Raw genomic sequence first — 16,751 nt, 5'->3', positions numbered from 1 at the left:
TGGCTTGATGGGCACTTCTTGCGTACCATACGGTCAAGCTGCTCCCACAACAGCTCAATGGGGTTGAGATCTGGTGACTGCACTGGCCACTCCATTACAGACAGAATACTAGCTGCCGGCTTCTTCCCTAAATAGTTCTTGCATAATTTGGAGGTGTGCTTTGGGTCATTGTCCTGTTGTAGGAGGAAATTGGTTTTCCTCCTACAGGGTATGGCATGGCTCCAATCAAGCGCTGTCCACAGGGTATGGCATGGCGTTGCAAAATTGAGTGATAGCCTTCCTTATTCAAAATCCCTTTTACCTTGTACAAATCTCCCACGTTACCAGCACCAAAGCAGCCCCAGACCATCACGTTACCTCCGCCATGCTTGACAGATGGCGTCAGGCACTCTTCCAGCATCCTTTCACTTGTTTTGCGTCTCACAAATGTTCTTCTGTGATCCAAACACCTCAAACTTCGATTTGTCTGTCCATAACACTTTTTTCCAATATTCCTCTGTCCAATGTCTGTGTTCTTTTGCCCATATTAATCTTTTCCTTTTAATGGCCAGTCTCAGGTATGGCTTTTTCTTTGCCACTCTGCCTAGAAGGCCAGCATCCCGGAGTCGCCTCTTCACTGTAGATGTTGACACTGGCGTTTTGTGGGTACCATTTAATGAAGCTGCCAGTTCAGGACCTGTGAGGCGTCTTTTTCTGAAACTAGAGACTCTAATGTCCATGTCTTCTTGCTCAGTTGTGCACCGGGCCTCCCACTTCTCTTTCTACTCTGGTTAGAGCCTGTTTGTGCTGTTCTTTGAAGGGAGTAGTACACACCGTTGTAGGAAATGTTCCGTTTCTTGGCAATTTCTCACATATCCTTCAATAACCTTAATTTCTAAGAACAAGAATAGACTGTCGAGTTTCATATGAAAGTTCTCTTTTTCTGGCCATTTTGAGAGTATAATCGAACCCACAAATGTGATGCTCCAGATACTCAACTAGCTCAAAGGAAGGCCATTTGTATAGCTTCTCGAACCAGCAAAACCATTTTCAGCTGTGCTAACGTAATTGCACAAGGGTTTTCAAGGGTTTTCTAATCATCCATTAGTTTTTTAACGCGATTAGCAAACACAATGTACCATTAGAACACTGGAGTGACGGTTGCTGGAAATGGGCCTCTATACACCTATGTAGATATTCCATTAAAAACCAGACGTTTGCAGCTAGAATAGTCATTTTCCACATTAACAATGTATAGAGTGTATTTCTGATTATTTCTGTTATCTTCATTGAAAAAAACTGTGTTTTTCTTTCAAAAATAAGGAAATTTCTAAGTGACCCCAAACCTTTGAACGGTAGTGTATATATATAGACACATACAGTATATCTCCTAATATCATATGTAACAATAAATATAAACAATGTTTATTGTTAGTCATGATATGCTCTGAATGTTACCATCTGCTAAACAGCCTAACTAGGACTTTTGAGGATAGTAACGTTGGGATAGTCGGGGCGGTAGTTATTACCGTAATTAACGGTAGAAAAGTAAACGTTTAACTTTCTTTAGGTCCCAATGTCCCTATAGATTTGTTAACTGTAGACCTAACATAAAAGCAGGATGTTGTGTGTGTGTGTGTGTGTGTGTGTGTGTGTGTGTGTGTTCACAGCTGTCCGTAGATTAACTTAGTTTAATCGATGATGCAAACTCAACATGACAGCCAGAGCCCAGGACCAGAGAGGAACTGCGAGACTTGAGAAATAGAGGTCGCAGGTCACATGTCATTCCAGTTTAGGCACTCCTACCCTTAAATACTCCCCCTTGGACTATCTCTCCAATCGGCCACCCTACAGTGACGAGCCACACACACACACACACACACACACACACACACTCACACACACACACACACACACATTCACACACTCACACACTCACACACACTCACACACACACACTCACACAAAACACACACACACACACCATGACAGACTACGAGGAGAGCACAGCGTTCCTCGGAGAATGGGGACCGTTCCAACAGACGGTGTTCTTCCTTTTGTGTTTAAGCGTCGTCCCCAACGGGTTCACAGGACTATCCATCGTGTTCATCGGTGCCACGCCGGCGCACCATTGTCTCGTACCCGTGGACACCAACATCAGCGCAGCGTGGAGAAACCACTCTATTCCTCTGGAGGAAAACAGTGGAAGTTGGGCTCTCAGTAAATGCACCAGATACAGACTGGATGTTATCAGGGGCTTTTCAGAGAAAGGTTTAGCACCTGGGGTGGACGTGAACGTGTCCGAAATACCGCGGGAGAGCTGTTTGGATGGATGGGAATACGACCAGGACACATATGTCTCTACCATTGTGTCGGAGGTAATGACATTGTGACGGGATAAGGTCCGTCATTCAACTACAGCATCAAGTTACTTTATAAAATGTGATCTTGAATGAGAGCTACATTGCATGTGTGTGCATGTGTACGTGTGTGTGTGTGTGTGTGTGTGTGTGTGTGTGTGTGTGTGTGTGTGTGTGCGTGTGCCTGCGTGTACGTGTGCCTGCGTGTACGTGTGTGTGTGTTCACAGTGGGATCTGGTGTGTGATGATATGTGGAAGAACCCCCTGACCTCCTCTGTGTACTTCTGCGGTGTCCTCACTGGCTCCTTCCTCTCTGGCCAGCTGTCAGACAGGTGATGATGATGATGATGATGATGATGATGACGATGATCAAATCAAATCAACGTTTATTTATCATATAAATAGAATACAGTCGTAGATGATGCAATGAAATGCTTAGGACAAGCTAGCTCCTCAACAACGCAGTAAACAACAATCAAACAATCCTAAATTACTGAGTAAGTCTCCAAGTGGTTGCTAATTAACTGTTAACAGTTAACATTTAACTGCTAACAGTTAAATAAGTAATTGACTAACAAGTAAATAACTAAATACTTAGCGTTAACAGTCCACAGCCAGTTCAGCGTGGTTTAAAAGTAATACATTGACGGCACTCGTGGGTGCATGTGTGTGTGTGTGTGAGAGAGAGTGAGGGTGAGTGAGAGACTGTTTTTAGAATGTGTGAGAATTTAGAAATAGCTTCACACATAGCATTTCGCCAACTATTTTTTTTTCATCCCTCAAATAATCAAATGTGTTATTTCTTTTCCACTGTGTGTGCAAGCACCCATTTCTATATTTCTCTTGCTCTTCCACCACTAAAATATGATCATCATCTGTTCAAAGTGAGGAACCTCTTCACCACCTCTGTATAGATCCTCTAATGTTAAAAAGAAAAACAAATCCTTCCATCTTCTAGCATTGTGACTACCAATGGCCCCTGGTCCTAGCATAGACTGTTTTGTTATGATGAATGAATGAATGCATGAATGAATGGTCTTTATTGTCATTGATATAGTACAGGTACCAAACAACGAAATTTGGGAGGGGGGGCTCCCCTGGTGCTAGGAAAGAAAAAAAACAAAAAAACAAGAAGGGAAAGGAGCTGGTTTACATAAATAAAGGCTGATGATAGATGGATAGATGATTCACTTACTTAAACAAATGTACTTGTTGCGTCTGATAAATGCCAATAAAAGTGTTTGAAGTGACTGATAAATGCCAGTAATGTAAATGTAATATTGACAGTTTACATACACTTGTAAAGAACATGCATGTCATGGCAGTCTTGAGTTTCCAATAATCTCTACAACTCAAATGTTCTGTGATAGAGTGATTGGAGCACATATCTTTGTCACCCCAAAAAAATCATGAAGTTTGGTTCTTTTATGAATTTATTATGGGTCTTCTGCAAATGTGACCAAATCTGCTGGTCCAAAATATTCATACAGCAATGCTGTATTGAGCAAGGCCACATTCCAACAATTGATTGACAAGTTTATTGCATGGAAAATATATATAAAAAACATTCATTATGAATGAATGTATTAATTAATTAAGTCCTCTTGGTACACTTGTTGATTTGACTCTAGCTTTAAAGATCCTCTCCACTCCAAGTCCAATATCTAAGCTGACAATCTATCTTTAGTAGAAGCATATCAATGCACATTACATCTTGTCCATGGTCTGATATATGGAAATCAGATTAATAATCCCCCCAAAATAGTTGTCAAGTAAAGCATTAGTTGATTAATCTATTGGATGAATGGATTCACCTGTACATCCCTAATTCTATTCTATTCCATTCTATTCTCAGGTTTGGGAGGAAGGTTGTGCTTTTTGCCGCCATGACAGTTCAGACCCTCGCCACCTTCGTCCAAGTCTTCTCTCCCTCCTGGGTCACATTCTGCGCTTTACACTTTGTTGTCGGGATGGCCTTTATCTCAAAATACATAACTGCATTTGTTCTAGGTGGGTAGGTGTACTTATTCAGTGAGTAAGTAAGCCATCCTATTAAGCAACTGTTATTACAGCCGAAAAAGCCAAAACAGCGAATGTGCAGAAAGTTGAATTTCCATATATACTGTATCAGATCCACATGCCATTAATGACATGTCCTGTTGTGTTGTTAACTGTCCTCTCCTCTCCTCTCCTCTCCTCTCCTCTCCTCTCCTCTCCTCTCCTCTCCTCTCCTCTCCTCTCCTCTCCTCTCCTCTCCTCTCCTCCCCTCTCCTCTCCTCTCCTCTCCTCCCCTCTCCTCCCCTCTCCTCTCCTCTCCTCTCCTCTCCTCTCCTCTCCTCTCCTCTCCTCTCCTCCCCTCTCCTCTCCTCTCCTCCCCTCTCCTCTCCTCTCCTCCCCTCTCCTCTCCTCTCCTCCCTTTCCCTCCCCTCCCCTCCCCTCCCCTCTCCTCTCTTCACATCTACAGGTACGGAACTGTTAACTCTGTCTGTCCGGATCGTCTACTCCACCCTGGGCGTCTGCACCTTCTTCGCCATGGGCTACATGGCGCTTCCCCTGGTGGCCTTCTTCATTAGGGACTGGAGGATGCTTCTACTGGGGCTCAGCCTACCTGGGTTCCTCTATGTGCCTCTCTGGTGGTAGGTGTGTTTGACACCATTCCTCACTCCATTCCATGCATTCCAATGATGATACTTAATACATATATGTATGTCTCTGTTAGCAGATATTGGGCTGGTTTCACAGACAAGACGTAAGACTATAGTCCTGGACTAAATCACACTTCCAATGTAAAATCACTATTTTGTGTGTTGTGGTGCTCAGGTTCGTCCCGGAGTCCCCCAGATGGCTGCTGTCTCAGGGGAGGGTGGAGGAGGCGGAGGCCTTGCTGAGACACGCTGCCCAGATGAACAGAGTCCAGGCTCCAGAGGTCATCTTCAAACCTCTACAGGTCAGAGCCTCTGGTGGACAGCTCACACACACACACACACATACAGACACGCACACACACATACACACACGCACACACACACGCGCACGCACACACTCACACTCACACTCACACTCGCACGCACGCACGCACCCACGCACACACACACACACACACACACACACACACACACACACACACACACACACACACACACACTCTACAGGTCAGAGCCCCACACTATAACAATGCTTTATGGGTCAATCCTCTCTGGTTAAATGATTTTTCATCTGAAATCACAGTAATCACAGTGACAGCTCGAAGACTGGGCCAAGAGTCACGCTGTCAACAGACAGGCTTATATAACTTGATACATAACTATTATAACTCCAGTTAATTCAGACTCCAGATGTATCATCTCTGATTTGTACCCTAGCCTGCCAGCCGGAACGGACAGCTCATAACGTGTCAATTAGTACGGGAGTCCTGTGGAGCAGGAATGTCTGGCTGTTTAGTAAACCTCCTTCACGCCTCCATGGCCTCGCCAGCCTCCTCGTTCAAGAGAGAGAGAGAGAGAGAGATATGAATCAAAATGGTGCCGTGGTCGGCTGCTGTGGATTTAGCTCCTGCTCAACTTTGCCTAATTTTGGTGCTAATTATTACTTTTTGTGTGCAGAAAACTTCTGCTAATATTTATTATGACCGAGAAACACTTCTGGACACTAGATCCCTACGTGTTGTGTTTCTGCTGCTAAATATTATGCCACCTTATGATATAGTTTTTTATTTATTATTAATACTTTGTTGCACTGTTGAGGAGCATTTCATTTCATGCTTGCCCTAAGCATTTAATTTGACTGTCTACGGCTGTATTCTGTGTAGATTAAAAATAATACTTTGATATGGTTTGGTATGATTTGATTTGTATGTAAGTTGATCATTTAGGTTGCTTTTTCCAAACCAGTTAGGTCCACCTCACCTTGGGCCTCATTTAGCCAAGCATACCCTTGTCAAGATGACCATCCTGCCCATATTCGACTATGGCGATACCATCTATAGGATGGCATCTCAGTCTGCCCTCAGGAAACTCGACACACTCCATCACTCCGCCATTCGTTTTGCCACTGGTGCGCCTTTCACAACTCACCACTGTGACCTGTACACCCTTGTAGACTGGACATCTCTTCACAGCAGACGGCTCTGTCACTGGCTTCATCTTATCTACAGAACCATACATTGCAAAACACCTTTCTACCTCTCATCCCTTCTGCACCTCTCTCACCGCCCCGTCATCGTTCTAAGATCCAGTGATCTTGTCCGACTCACCATCCCCAAAGCCTGTACCGTTGTCGGTCGCAGCGCTTTCCGGTTCGCTGCAGCACACAACTGGAACACCTTACAGAACACCCTCAAACTCACCGCCCTCACCTCACTCACTGCTTTCAAACAAATCCTGCATCGAACCATAGTCGATCAATGCACCTGCTGATCACCGTCTCTCACCCATCCCATAACCCATCACTGCCTCATTTGAAGTACCCCTGCTCCACTACCCCCGCTATCCCTCACCTCCGCTCTTCCTCACCCCTACCTCCTCCTTCTCTCTCCCCTCTCTCTCACTGTTAGTATTTTAATGCATCTGTATTTGCCAGTGTTTTATTGTTGTAAATTATTTAACCTTGTTTTATTTCTAGTTCCCCCCCCCCCCCCCAAAGAGCCATTGCTTTTTGGTCAGGCTGCATTTGTAAATAAGAATTTGTTCTTACATGTTTGCCTGGTTAAATAAAGGTTAAATAACAAAATAAAAAATTAAAATGTATAAAGCTTTGCGTAGAACTGGCGTAAAAATCTTGCGTACGTATGCAAAGCAAGAACATTTACGCACACCAACATTCGGATTTATAAAACGGTGTGCAAGCAAGTGGAATTTGCGGTGCGCATGTCAAGGTGACATAAAACGAAACTTTGAACAATCTGACATAGAAGGGGAAGAGCGACAAAAGATCAACGAAACACCTACTGCTCTTCCCATCTTTGAAACAATGTAATTAATATGGTGAGACCAAGATAGTGTGCAATCCAGCATCACTCCAAGGAGCTTAGTACTTTCAACTGTTGAATTACATAACTTTAAATCCAGCTTTAGGTTTGTTGATAACCTGTGCCTTGTTCCCAACACAATGCTTTTAGTTTTAGAGATGTTAAGGACAAGAGTATTACCTACTATCCAGTCATGCACAACTTTTAGTTCCCCGCTCAAAACTTCATTAGGTACAGTGCATGATGGTGCAGCATAATACAATGTAGAATCATCAGCATAAATAATTATTTTGACACACTCGGTCGCCCAAGCTAGATCATTAGTACATACTGAGAAGAGCAAAGGCCCCAGGCAACATCCCTGTGGAACACCACACTCTAGACCTCTGCTATTTGACAGACTACCATTTAGATACACCTGCTGTGACCTGGAGGACAGGTAACTATGCATTCAGCAGAGGAATGAAATAATAATAATAATAATAATAATAATAATAATAATAATAATAATAACTTTCCTAAAACCCAAGGACACTTTACAATTGTAATGGTCAGACAGACAAAACAGAAAACAAACAAAACAAAACAGAAACAGTGACTAGGGGCCTTGGTGAACAGATGGGTTTTAAGGGCTGATTTGAAGGAGTCCAGGGTGGGGGCGTTGCGGATCACTAGGGGGAGAGAGTTCCAGAGGGTAGGTGCAGCCACGCTGAAGGCTCTGTCCCCAAAGGTCCTTAGGTTGAAAACCATAACCTTTAAGTTTCTCCATCGAGAGAGAATGGTCAAGCACATCAAATGCAGCACTGAAATCTGGCAACACAGCTCCCACCAGCATTGAGTTGTCTATAGCTCTAATAATAATAATAATAATAATAATAATAATAAGAAGAAGAATTCATTGTATTTATATAGCGCTTTTCCGGGGCTCAAAGACCCCGGAATGTTGAGAATCTGTTGCTAGCTTATTTAATTGAAAATAAGGTTGAATTTGTGCATACACCAACTTAATCTAATATTAATAATAATATTTAGATTTATGCTGGTGGAAATGGTATCCTCCTTCTGCCAGTCGCAGTTGCTAATTTCTCCAGTTTCTGTGCGTACGCATGGGTACAGGTGTGTGTAGAGGTGCGCACAGTTTCACGCCAAGTTCCGTTTTTATAAATCCCCAAATTGCGGGAAGATTTGCGTACCCACATTTTTGGGTGTAAGCTTTATAAATGAGGCCCCTGGAATCTACACCAAGGGAGGCTGGCGGAGATTGAAATTGGAGGACGGGCTCATTGTAAAGCATGGAACTGAATGAGGAATGGTACCAAACATGTGTGCTCTCATTCCATTCCATGCATTGCAATGAGCCAGGCCTCCGATTTCTACCACCACCAGCCTTCCCTGACCTAAAGCACAACCTTTCACCTTTCCGAGAACAGTCAACACTGTTGCCACTGTTGTCTCAACTTTTTTACGACTTCCTCTCTGTCCACACAGATGGCGGGATGTTGACATTCTTGCTGTCTAGCTCTGTTTGAGAAAGAGGAAGAGAGGAGAGAGAGAGGGAGAGGAGAAGGAGAGAGGGAGAGTGAGAGACAGAGAGAGAGAGAGAGAAAGAGAGAGAGAGAGAGAGAGAGAGAGAGAGAGAGAGAGAGAGGGGAGAAGGAGAGAGGGAGAGTGAGCTTTGAACCCCCACGGTTGACCCGGCTAGAGCCAGAGTACCCGCGCGGTACCAAACCCGCCTGTTGTTACACGTGTGCTCTGCTGCGTATGATCTAGATGGACCTCAAGGCCGCCAAGCCAGAGCCTCAGAACATCTGTGACCTGCTGAGGACCAGCAACATCCGCTGGGTCTCCATCACCCTGTGGCTGCTCTGGTGAGTCCCTGTCGTGTACTGGCCTCTCGTCCCCCTCTGCTGTGTTCCTTCCCCCCCTCCCTGGAACGACCTAGATAGATGGATGGATGGGTGGGTGGGTGGGTCGGTGGGTGGGTGGGTGGGTAGATAGATAGATAGATAGATAAAAAAAATCATCCAAGATCATCAGCACCCCTCTCCCATCAGTTGAATCACTGTATCTCAAACGCACCACAAATAGAGCACATACATTTATCTCTGACCCCTCCCACCCTGCTCACCACCTGTTCCAACTGTTGCCCTCTGGACGGAGCTACCGATCCCTGGCCACCAAAACATCCCGTTTCAAAAACAGTTTTTTCCCCTCTGCTATAAGGACTCTCAACACCTGACCCACTGCAATAACCCTGCCAGATGCACTGCACTTTATACATTGTAAATATGTTCTTGTCTTGTGGCTATGTGTGTACATGTCCATGTGATAGTTATGTGCAATGTGTGTATGTTTTTTTGACACTGCTGTATTGAGCTTCCACCTGTACCGAAAACAAATTCCACCGACCTAGGTCGTGTGGTCATTAAACGATTCATTCATTCATTCATTCATTCATTCATTCATAGATAGATAGATAGATAGATAGATAGATACATACATACATACATACATACATATAACTAGATATCTAATTTCTCTATTATTCACAATTAAAGAATGACCTTGACCTCAACCTCCGCTTCTCTCGCCAGGATCGTAATCAGTATCGGCTACTTTGGCTTGTCCCTGAACACGTCCAACCTGGCAGGAAGCTCCTACCTCAACTGCTTCCTGTCGGCGGCCATCGAGGTCCCGGCCTACCTGCTGGCCTGGCTCCTGTTCCGCTACTGCTCCCGTCGCCTGTGTCTCTTCGCCACAGTGTTCCCCGCGGGCGCCGTTCTCCTTGTCATACACTTCCTACCACCGAGTAAGACCCGGTTGTCTCTCTCTCTCTCTTTGTCATTCTGCACTTCACACAGCTCCTATACCACCGAGTAAGACTCCACATTTCCCGTGGAGAGTGCAACTGAGTGTTGCGGCCACATTAGCTAGGCTAACAGGTGCCCACATCCAGCCAGAGTGATGTGCTGGATGGACCCCGATGCTTCGGCTGTAATGCAGCTAGTGCGACCACCACGCACACAGCAGCCCTGCAGTAACTGCGGATATGACTCTCACACAGCGAGAGCTCAGAACTGTCCAGCCCCGAGGCCAGACATGCCACAATTGCGGTAAGCAAAACCACTCTACCAACGTCTGCCGTTCTGTTCCGTGGTGTGAAGGCCATGCCGCCAAGTCTGCACCAGCAATTATTCTCCATGTGAACTCAGGCCAGAGCCAGAGGCATTCAAATGATGCACAGTTGTGCATAATGGGCTGCAGGTACTGCCTCATGCTACCAGTAGTATGACAAGGGCACAAGCAAAATGCATAACTATAGAAAAATCAGTCAGGAAGGATAAGGAGAGAGAAATGGTCTGTGGCCACCACCTGCCAAACCATTTCCTTTTTGGGAGTTGTCTTACTGTAGCCTCTCCTGTCCACCTGTCGCTTTCCTTTGCACCAAAGCAGGTGAGATTGATTAACAATTGTTTATGCTTCCTAACTGGACCGATTCGATATCCCAGAAGTTTAATTGACTTGGTGTTATACTGTGATGATAAAAATGTTTAAGCATGTAAATGTAAAATGTAATTCAAGTAGAAATCGGAGGACAAGCTCATTGTAAATTGGAACGAGGAATTCTAAGATGTGTGGGGTAGGACCCAGGCTCAGACATGAGACCAGGGGGGTATTCCATCAACGTTGCTAAAGAAAAATCCAGGCTCATTTTGGTAAATCTTATACAAAATAAGACTGGATTTTCCTTTGATGGTATACCCCCCTGACCACTTTTACTTGCAGTAATCCAGAGCAGACAGGAAGGGATTTAGGAAAAATAACAAAACAAAGAACTTAACTTAAATCACTAGAGCATAGATGACTAGAGTCTATGATATACCAAAAGAGGGTCTTGAGAGACAAGCCACTATCAATTTCCAAGCTCTCACACTGGGAGATACGAATCACACAACTTAAATGGAAAACGTAAATGATGATAGGATGCGCCTCTTGTGCCAGAGTTCATGGAATGGTCGCTACCGCCCCCTCATGGCCAGATGGGGCAGTGAGAGAACTGGTATCAAACCAGGAATGCTAATGAGGAATGGTATCAAACATCCACATATTTCTACCTCCACCAGCCTCTCCTAGTGTTCTACCTCCAACAAAACCAACAAACCCCAGCTTGTCAAGTTGGACAACTGCTCCTCCTCCGCCCTGACTCTGAACACCGGTGTGCCTCCAGGCTGCGTGCTGAGCCCCCTCCTCTACTCCCTCTTCACCTACGACTGTGTACTGATTGATGCATGGCTCCATCATGGCTCCTCCTCCATCATCAAGTTCGCAGATGACACCATGGTGGTAGGCCTGATAAGTAACAACAACGAGACAGCCTACAGGGAGGAGGTCCAACATCTGGCGGTGTGGTGCGCTGACAACAATCTGGCCCTCAATACCAGTAAGACCAAGGAGATCATTGTGGACTTCAGAGAAACTAGACGCTGTGAACACTCCCCCATCTAAATCAATGGGATGGAGGTGGAGCGTGTTCCCAGCTTTGAGTTTCTGTGGGTCCACATCTCCGAGGACCTCTCTTGGACCCTTAACACCTCTTCCTTAGTCAAAAAGGCAAAAAGGTAGCAGCGCCTATATTTCCTGAGGAGATGGACGAAAGCCCAGCTGTCTCCCAGGATCCTGATGAACTAGTGCCACTGCACCATTGAGAGCATCCTCACCAACTGCATCACAGTATAGTATGGCAACTGCAATGTGTCCGATAGGAAGGCCCTGCAACTGATGGTGAAAGCCGCCCAGCGTAGCATTGGCACCAAACTCCCTTCCATCGAGTCCCTCCAGGCAACCCAGTGTTGACAGAGGGCGGCAAACATCATCTTGTGTACTTCTTGAAGTACTCTCCTGATGTTCTACCTCCTCTAGCCTCCCCTGGTGTTCTACCTCCACCAGCCTCCCCTGGTGTTCTACCTCCACCAGCCTCCCCTGATCCTTGTAAAATCCCAATAATGACTAGTGTTGTTCCGATACCGATACTAGTATCGGCATGGCCACCGATACGCACAAAAATGCTGGTATCGGTATCGGCGAGTACTAACAAATAATAACACCCGATACCAAACTCTTGTTCAAACGCAGCACGTTGCGTTTTTCTCAGCTTGTCTGCTATAGTAGCCTGACACAGCCTTCCTAACACAGACATGTCCAGACATGCCCAGGCATGCTCCTCTGCTGGAACGCTATTGACCCAGAGCAGCTGCTCTCAACCAATGGCGTGGCAGCTTTTCACTATCGCGGAAAAACAAACACGCATGCTGAAAAACAAACACGCCCTGAGTACCAACCAGTGAGCTTTACTTGAAAAAGTAAACATCGTCCTGGCTCCATTCGAGGAGATTACGAAACAAATCAGCTTTAGCACCTCCATCGCGTCTGAAGTCGTCCCCACGGTGGTGGTACTGAAGCGACTGTTGACCCGAGAGACCGAGGAGGACAGCGAGATAAAAACAATGAAAGCAACCCTACTAGCGGCTGTCGACAAAAGGTTCCAGACCGTCGAGGAGGAGCCCCACTACTACTACGACTGTTTTATATCTTAAAGTTATTTTGTTTGTAAATGTTCACTTGCTGTTGCACTACTACTACGACTGTTTTATATCTTAAAGTTATTTTGTTTGTAATTGTTTACTTGCTGTTGCACTACTACTACGACTGTATATCTTAAAGTTATTTTGTTTGTAAATGTTCACTTGCTGTTGCACTACTACTACGACTGTTTTATATCTTAAATGGCTATTGCACTGATTGGCATCTGTGAGAGCCACATTTCAGGTTTTATAGGGGTTGATTTTCTTGTCACCATACCAGGTAGACAATAAAAAAAAGTTCTATAGCATTCACTCTCTGTTGGTATTTTTTCCTGTTTTACAAAGGTTTTGAGCAGTGCCAGACTAAGTGTTAGCAATAATTTTACATCGAGGTGAGTATGCGGCTCAAAAAACATGTTTTTTTGTTTTGTTTTTTCAAACGCCGTGGTATCGGATCGGTACTCGGTATCGGCAAGTACTGCACGGTCAGGTATCGGTATCGGTATCGGGATCAAAAAATGGTATCGGAACAACACTAATAATGACACTGTAACACTGTGCTGCGCCCCCCCCCCCCCCACACACACACACACACACACACACACAACACATTGTATCCAACATTAAAAACATGTGTTATTGTGTTGTTGACTGTCCTCTCCTCCCCACCCCACTCCTCCCCCTGTCAGACTTCACCATGGTGTCCACGGGGCTGGAGATGCTGGGGAAGTTCGGGGTGACGGCAGCGTTTGCCATCGTGTACGCCTACTCAGCGGAGCTGTATCCCACGGTGCTCAGGACCACGGCGGTGGGAGCCTGCTCCATGGCGTCCAGGGTGGGCAGCATCTCTGCCCCGTACTTCATCTACCTCGGTGGGTCACAACTCTCATCTCTCTCCCCTCTCTCTCACTCTACTCTGCCTCTTTCTCTCTCTCTCTTTCTCTCTCTCTCTCTCTCTTTCTCTCTCTCTCTCTCTCTGGCCCAATCCCATTTCACCCATTGGTCCTCTATTTTAGCCCTACCCCTCAGTTTTGCACGTTCAGGTGTAGGGTAGGGGTGTCCCAATTCTTGTTTTCATGTAGGGGTAGGGCCAAGTGCTAGGGCTAGTAGGGACCAGACTCCGAAGAGAGCCACAACACTCCGTGTTATGAAATCCCAGAATGCCTTGCGATTCACAATAGTGAATAGTGAAAACAGGAATAAGCAAGAAGAGAAAACAACAAATGTAATTCGTTTCCTTGTTAAAGATAAAGATTAAACTAATTATGATAACCATCGTATTATCTTAGTTTAATGTAATTTTAATGTATTATAGACCTTACAAGCATAACCAAAAAATCACTATTATGCCTATGTGTCTAGCAGCTAGTAGCTGTGTGTCTAATGTTAGCTGTCTGATGTTACATGTTTTAAGACTGATTTGTGCATGACAGTCCCACATTTTGACATATTTCCATGTCGCATTTCCCCCTTTGCTGACGCCCGAAATATAACTAAAGTTCAGCCCCGAAGTTATTGCGCTGTTGTCCTATATCCTTTACCCCTCCTAAATTTCGTTGTTTGGTACCTGTACTGTAGCAATGACAATAAAGACCATTCATTCATTCATTCATTCATTCATATCAGTGCAGGCTGGCAGGGTATGAGCACGGGTTGCTAGCCCTGTTATTATGCACTTATTAGATCACTGTTATTCTGTCATGAACTGGCCTGATAATGAAGCATTGTTCTTTTTTTATTTGATGACTTGTTTAAATGATTGATAACGTGAAATTTAAGTTGTGAACGAACTGCGAGCGTACATGCTTTTCTATGATACTACTGATGATGTATCAGGGTTATCCCATTTCATAGGGGAACATTTTCAACCACTACCGCTTGTAACTCTGTTCCGAAGGGCAAGCCGAAAAGCAAGTGGCACTCCAAAACAAGGGGTAGGGGTAAAATGAGAAATGGGATTGGGCTGTCTCTTTCTTCCACCCTCTCTTCCTTTCTCACTCTCTCTCTCTCTCTCTCTCTCTCTCTCTCTCTCTCTCTCTCTCTCTCTCTCTCTCTCTCTCTCTCTCTCTCTTTTCTCTCATCCATCTCTGCCCCATACCTCATATACCTGATTGGGTCAGAGTCTTTAACATAATCCTTATCTCTCTCTCTTCTCCCCTCTCTCTCTCTCTCTCTCTCTCTCTCTCTCTCTCTCTCTCTCTCTCTCTCTCTCTCTCTCTCTCTCTCTCTCTCTCTCTCTCCCTATCCCCCCCCCCTCTCTCTCTCTCTCCATGACTACCTTCACTTCCTCTACTCCTCCTCCCCTCCTCCTTTTATACAGCCATTCTTCAACTCTGACATGGAGCCAAACCAGGTCATTCAAGTGTTCTCTCACACAGACACCCAGGAAGCAGTAAACCAGTGAAACGATGTAAACCCTCTCTGCCTTTTGTTGCCCGTCTGTGAGCTGATCTGACTGAAGAGTGTAACTAACTCTGGTGTGTTGTTGCTGTGACACAGGGAACTATTCCAAGTCCCTGCCCTACATCCTGATGGGCAGTCTTACCGCTCTGTTTGGGTTGCTTAGCCTCCTGCTTCCTGACAGCCATGGTGTGCCTCTCCCCGACACCATCGCTCACATGCAGAGATTCCGAGGGTAAGGCGAACCAAGGCTGCTGTAGCGTGCTGCTGCCCTCTGGTGGCCCGGGCGGAAAATGTATATAATACCGTACTGTATACACTGATGAGCCAAAACATTATGACCACCTGCCTAATATGCTGTTGGTATTATGCCCAATATGCTGTTGGTATTATGCCTAATATCCTCACACATCAATATGCCTTGGGCGCCCAACACCCTGTCGCCAGTTTGTGGTTTGTCCCGCCTCGGACCACTGTCGGTGGGTACTCCCCACTGCTGACCAGGAGCACGCCACAAGCCTTGCCGTTTCAGAGAAGCTCTGACCCAGTCGTCTGGACATAATAATTTGGCCCTTGTCAAAGTCGCTCAGGTCTTTACTCCCCTGCCCATTTCTCCTGCATCCAACACATCAACTTCACAAATAATATTTATTCACTTCACATGTCAGTGGTCATAATGTGTTGGCTCATTGGTGTGTCATTTAGCTGATGCTTCTATCCAAGGCACTTACATTGCATTGAATACATTAAATCATAAAACCAATGTGTCAATTGTCATATGAATGAATCATAACTGATACAAATATGAAATGCTGAATGTAAAACAAAGCTACCCTATTTCAGAATGATTAAATGTGAGGTGACACTGAATGCTGAATGTTGTTGGTGTGCTGACTCTCTCTCTCTCTCTCTCTCTCCCTCAGATGTAAAAAGAAGCCGTCTTATAAACTGACACGAACCACCGATGAAGAGGAACACACATCGGACATGGACACTGCACGCTAGGGCACACGCCTTACGCAACACGCCTTACACACACACACACACACACGCTCCACCTGCAAGCACATGTTGAATTTCTGAGTGGGTTCAAATGTGGTTAGGCTTAAGTTAAGGGTTAGGGGTTGTGTTAGGGTTAGGGATGTGACCCTTAATTGCTCTCCCTTCAGTTACTTATTGAACATCATTGCACACACCTACAACTTAAAACTAACATGCCTAATATGTTACATTCTACCCTCAATGGTAAATGATAGATAGGGGGAGAGGTAGAGAGAGAGATAGAGAGAGAGTTACGTATGGCACTTAGCCCTCAGTTACTCCAGGGGGAATGTCCCTGTAATTCGTAATTGTAAATCGCTTTGGATTAAAAGCGTCTGCTAAATGGCAAAATTAATTATTTAATTAAATTCAAATTAATTAATTATAGAGAGAGAGAGTCCCTTTAAAGTGAGTGAGCAAAAA

At 45.1% G+C, this 16,751-nt stretch overlaps 1 protein-coding gene across 1 annotated transcript; it reads left to right on the top strand.

Annotated features, from left to right (window-relative positions):
* Positions 1–1,964: 1,964 nt before the first annotated feature.
* Positions 1,965–16,292, top strand: slc22a21 (solute carrier family 22 member 21; the record flags this gene model as incomplete). Its single annotated transcript, XM_080549496.1, has 10 exons — positions 1,965–2,357; positions 2,568–2,671; positions 4,195–4,349; positions 4,804–4,975; positions 5,160–5,286; positions 9,076–9,173; positions 9,900–10,114; positions 13,577–13,759; positions 15,387–15,522; positions 16,211–16,292. The coding sequence occupies 10 exons, from the start codon at positions 1,965–1,967 to the stop codon at positions 16,290–16,292; spliced, it is 1,665 nt and encodes a 554-aa protein (XP_080405622.1).
* Positions 16,293–16,751: the final 459 nt, after the last annotated feature.

Source organism: Nansenia antarctica (genome assembly GCF_963989245.1).
Source record: "Nansenia antarctica genome assembly, chromosome: 20".
Taxonomy (NCBI): domain Eukaryota; kingdom Metazoa; phylum Chordata; class Actinopteri; order Argentiniformes; family Microstomatidae; genus Nansenia; species Nansenia antarctica.
This window is presented reverse-complemented; position numbering and strand designations above follow the sequence as displayed.